The 5,183-nt window shown below is 37.7% G+C and overlaps 1 protein-coding gene across 1 annotated transcript; it reads right to left on the bottom strand.

Annotated features, from left to right (window-relative positions):
- Nucleotides 1-1,337: 1,337 nt before the first annotated feature.
- On the bottom strand, nt 1,338-4,949 carry LOC117869439 (keratin, type I cytoskeletal 10-like). Its single transcript, XM_034756277.1, has 3 exons — nt 4,693-4,949; nt 2,722-2,815; nt 1,338-1,559 (listed from the first exon to the last, which is right to left on the bottom strand). The coding sequence occupies exons 1-3, from the start codon at nt 4,947-4,949 to the stop codon at nt 1,338-1,340; spliced, it is 573 nt and encodes a 190-aa protein (XP_034612168.1).
- Between the last annotated feature and the right edge of the window lie 234 nt (nt 4,950-5,183).

Below are 5,183 nucleotides of genomic sequence, written 5' to 3' on the forward strand. Positions count from 1 at the left end.
TCCAACCCCTCTGCACTAGGCCTGCGACCCATGTAGAACCTTCCGGCAACCCACCAATGGGTTGGGGGCCACCGTTTCGGAAACATCACTTTAAGCAACCTTTATGTCCTCCTAGTCCTGAGCTGTACTAGGCTCTGGGACCAAAGCCCTGTGGGCTGCAGTGCCACCTGGAATCTCCATATTGTTGCATGTTCCAGTCTTGGGCTTGACATTCTGTTCCTGCCTCCAGCCCCCTCCCTGACATGCCCATATTCCTGTGCTTGCAAGGGAATCCCTGGAAAACCACTTTATGACTGTCATTCACAGTTCCAGCACTGGGGGAATTTTCTACCAGCTGGAACCGAGGCTTGTAGAGTCCCTTTACATTGGTCCTGACCTTTTATCTGGTGTAAAGGGTTTGGAGTATGAGCGACGATTTCATCTGCACTCCCGACCCAAGGAGCATGCATTTCAAATGAGACAATGAGCGATCCATTTCAGACACACCATACATCAGATCACATGAACGTCTGATATCGAAGTAGTACTGATGACCAGTTTCAATGAAAGGTTTTGTGGCGAAGGTTTGTGTTTGTTTTAAGAATGGATTTGAATGAAGAAATGGTGACTCTTTTACACAAAGGAGGGAGATATTTACCATATAGTAATATTAAAATTTCAAGGAATACAGAGAGATTTCAAAAGGGAATCAAAATTGTATTATTCAATATTTTAAAGGGTCGTAGAAAACATATATGTTTAATATAAGATTTTTTTTTCTTAGTAATTTTAATGCAATATCAAATTAGATCCCGCTAAACAGCACTAATGTGAAGTGGCAATGGTCAGGGTACAGTGATATATGTAGAATCTAGACTAGAAAGTGGATAAGATATCCAGAGCTGGGTGAAATTTTTCTGACACATAGTTTACTTGCTCAAAACTGCAGTTTCTGGCTTGACCAAAACTATTTGTGAATTTGAGTTGAATTCGATGAATAGTTTTGGACACAATTTTTTTTTTCAAAAGTTGATGCATTTTGGTGTGTTGCTTAGAAATGTAGCTAATATATTTTAAAAAAGACCAAAAAGAGGTTAAAAGCACCTGAAACCAAAATGAACCCCCCCTCAATAAATTTGTTTTGGGTCGAATGAAACATTTTGTTTGATCTGAAACAGAATTTTTTTTTTTGTTTTTTGTTTTGGCAAGGAAAACTGAAAAAATTCCCTTTCTAGTCAACCCCAAAAGATCAAAAGATTTTTTTTTTTAATTTTGTTTTTCAGTTGGCCACTAACCAGAAAAATCAGTTATTTGTTCAGCTGTAAATACATTGTTTTCTTCAGTACTCTTCCCTTTTCTTACCTTCCCTCTCCATCTAGCAGGCGGCGGTAAACCTCAATCTCATTTTCCAGATGAATCTTGATGTCCAGGAGTAATTCATACTCTGAATTCTGGCATTCCATGTCATCCCTTATCTGTTGCACTTGTATCTCCACGCTGCTAATCACCACTTGTATTTCTGAAAGCTGTGCACAATAGCGACCTTCTGTCTCTGTCAAGGTGGCTTCAAGAGATTGTTTCTGACATAGAAGAAAAATGAACAATACTAATATGAGGGGGTGGAAGAAAAACCTTGTTTTAATAACAATGAGATATGAGCATATAAAATTTAGGAGCCTAAGTCCCATCTTCAAAAGCAGTGTAGGCACTTAGGCTTGGTCTACACTACCCCCCTAATTCGAACTAAGGTACGCAACTTCAGCTACGTGAATAACGTAGCTGAAGTTCGAAGTACCTTAGTTCGAATTAGTTCGAACTTACCTTGGTCCACACTCGGCAGGCAGGCTCCCCCGTCGACTCCGCGGTACTCCTCTCGGCGAGCTGGAGTACCGCAGTCGACGGCGAGCACTTCCGGGTTCGACTTATCACGTCCAGACTAGACGCGATAAGTCGAACCCAGAAGTTCGATTTCCAGCCGTCGAACTACCGGGTAAGTGTAGCCAAGGCCTTAGGAGCCTAAGTCCCATTAACATTTTACCTTAGATCTTTGTTTTAATAACATGGACTATAAAGATAAAGAAAGCAGCTTTTATTATTTAGTATAACAAACTACTCAACAATTAGTAGTGTATGATTTTAACTCTTTTAAATGGTTACATATTAGTTTTCTTTGTTCATATACTATTTGTGCTTTTAATAGCATTACAGAAAAATGGAGCTAAAAGGTGAAGAAAGACACTTTCATTTTTAGTATAACAAACTACATGACCATTAACAGAACATGATTTCATCCCTTTGATTGCCATAGAATATTTGTTTCCTTTGTTAGTAGACCCTTATTGTGTCAGTTTGTGTCAATGTATATATCATTCCATTTTATTTTGAAACTCTGCAGTTCTTTTGCAATGCTACCCCTAGCTATCATTTTTTATGCTTTAGCGCAGAAGTTGTTTGAACAACAAAGTAAAAGGAGAAATTTATAATGTATCATATATCTCTTGCACATAAAGTGCAACACCCTGACTTCATCAAAGCCCATGGCAAAGCTCCCATTCACTTCTATGAGGGCAGGATTTCACCCAAATGCTATTTTAGAGGTACAGATTTCAAAAATGCATATAAGATTTAGGAGCTTAAAAGCCCCATCTTAAAAAGCAATGTAGGCACTTAGGAGCCGAAGTCCCATTAAAAATTGTACCTTAGATCTTTCAAAATTAATCTAAGATGTATCTATTCTCATACCAGAACAAGTTGGGATTTCAGCTCTATCTCCAAGGCTTGAAAAGTGCACCTCAGTTCAGTAATCTGACTTTTGTTGGTACTGGTCTCCTCAGCGCTAAAGTTGATCGTTAGAAAACAATTTTGTTATGTCAGTTTCTTTGACTAGTTGGAAGTACCACAACACAGGGTTATCTACAATCAGAACATGGATTATATACATTTAAATGTTTGCCTCCACATTGTCCAGAACCCAGAAGGATAACAGCATGATTCAACAAGCAGTTATTGTGCCTGGAAATTTGAAGAGTCTCTGCTTCAGCAGATAAGAGCATTGGCATTTAACTGAGATATGGATAGTTTGACCACTACTTTTCTCCATCTGTTGATACAGTATTCGTGCCCTACAATAGAAACAGTTCCTGAAGGGAAAGTAGTGTTTTTATTTGCATGCATTGACTAAAAGAGAGGGACATTTTCTATGACAAATAGCTGGTGTACAAACTTGTTAGGAGAAGCATCTAGAAATAGTCATCAAAAAGAAAATGTGAATAATCTTTCAGAAAAAAAAGATTGATGTACCTAGAAAAAAGTGTGATACACCTGAACAGTCAACCTTTGCTTGGGTCTGCTTATGAGAAAAAAGCACACAGTCTTTACTCGGTGTTTAGCTGCTGTGTATTGCAGACTAGATAACCCATATCATTTTTAGATTACTTGGTAGTACAGATATGTATTCAGCAAAAATCCTGAAAATTTGTGAAACTTGAAACTTGTCTCAACCTTTCCAAGGTAATGTATTTAAAACATAAAATGTTAGTTTTACCACAATTAATAAAAAAGATTTACTACTTTTTTATGTTTACTGAAAGAAAATGTAGTTACTAACAGATCAAACATATACGGGATGTCACTTTATTGCTTTATATAGTCAACGTAGAGAACCAAAACAAAAGGGCTCCAAACCCCAGTTAAACCTACTCTCCTAAAATAAATTTCTCATTCACAACACACTTTAATTTTGTGATTACTTTTATTAATTTTCATAAAGAAACAGACAATTAAAAGTAAAAAAGGTAAATGACTACCACACTATTCTAATAGAAAACTGGCTCCTTTCAGCTTCACATTTTAAAAAATAACAGAGTCCTGTGGCACCTTATAGACTAACAGATGTATTGGAGCATGAGCTTTCGTGCGTCCGACGAAGTGGGTATTCACCCACGAAAGCTCATGCTCCAATACATCGGTTAGTCTATAAGTGCCACAGGACTCTTTGTTGCTTTTTTACAGATCCAGACTAACACAGCTACCCCTCTGATTTTAAAAAATGATTATCTTTCCAACTCTCTGTCCCCACCTTCTCCTCCCTGCCATGTAGCTAAGATACAGTTTGGAAAAGAGGAAGCCTGTGCACATATTACTATAACAACATTTTAAATTATTCATACAAAAGGATTGAAAGCTAATTTAATTAGTAAAGCCTCTCTGGATAAACCTGTACAAATAAAAAAAGTTTTAAATTATTAATATGATTATTTATTCTTTGTTTCTGGTAGTGTCCACAATGAGCTAGTCACGGGATAGACACAAAAAAGATACAATCCCTGCCCTAAAATCATACAGACTAAATAAGACTGTGTTTTTATGTGTGTATACATGTTTTGTTCTCCTCTCCTCCATGAGAAACTATTTTTTTCTTCTGATAAAAATTTGATACGTTGCCTGTCTCATAGCCTAAAGGGAACCCCATATCTATATTATTAAATAGACATGCACTATATGATGATAAAGACCAGGTATTTTCAATTTTTTTCATAGTTTGAGACACATTTTAATACAGAATTATTTTGTGAACTATTTCCCCTTCTATTCATGATTATATTACATCCTTGTGGCAACTAGAGCAGTTGCGTTTGTGGAAAAATATTTAATGTGTTTATAGCTTCTTTGAGTGTAATTCAGCAATGAGAAATAAGGAGGAGGCGCCAATACCATGTGACCAGCCAGCTTTCTGACAGCCAGTGCTCTGCACACCAAAGTTTAAGAATCTCTACTGTAGCCTTAAAAGGACAGGTTTCTGGAGCAAGTGAATCATCTTTGGTTGAAACTGTCTCAATTTTCTCTGTTTCTTGTAACATGCAATTTAGAATGTCAGACCGGTCTTCAATCATTGTGTAATGTTTACTGTAGTCGTGAGGTCTTCCATCATTACCAGCTCTTGGGTCAAATTTAGCATACTGTTCATTCATTTTCATAAGAACATAAGAACGGCCATACTGGGTCAGACCAAAGGTCCATCCAGCCCAGTATCCTGTCTACTGACAGTGGCCAATGCCAGGTGCCCCAGAGGGAGTGAACCTAACAGGTAATGATCAAGTGATCTCTCTCCTGCCATCCATCTCCACCCTCTGACAGACTGAGGCTAGGGACACCCTTCCTTACCCATCCTGGCTAATAGCCATTAATGGACTTAACCTCCATGA

This window comes from Trachemys scripta, chromosome 23 (assembly GCF_013100865.1).
Source record: "Trachemys scripta elegans isolate TJP31775 chromosome 23, CAS_Tse_1.0, whole genome shotgun sequence".
Lineage (NCBI taxonomy): Eukaryota > Metazoa > Chordata > Testudines > Emydidae > Trachemys > Trachemys scripta.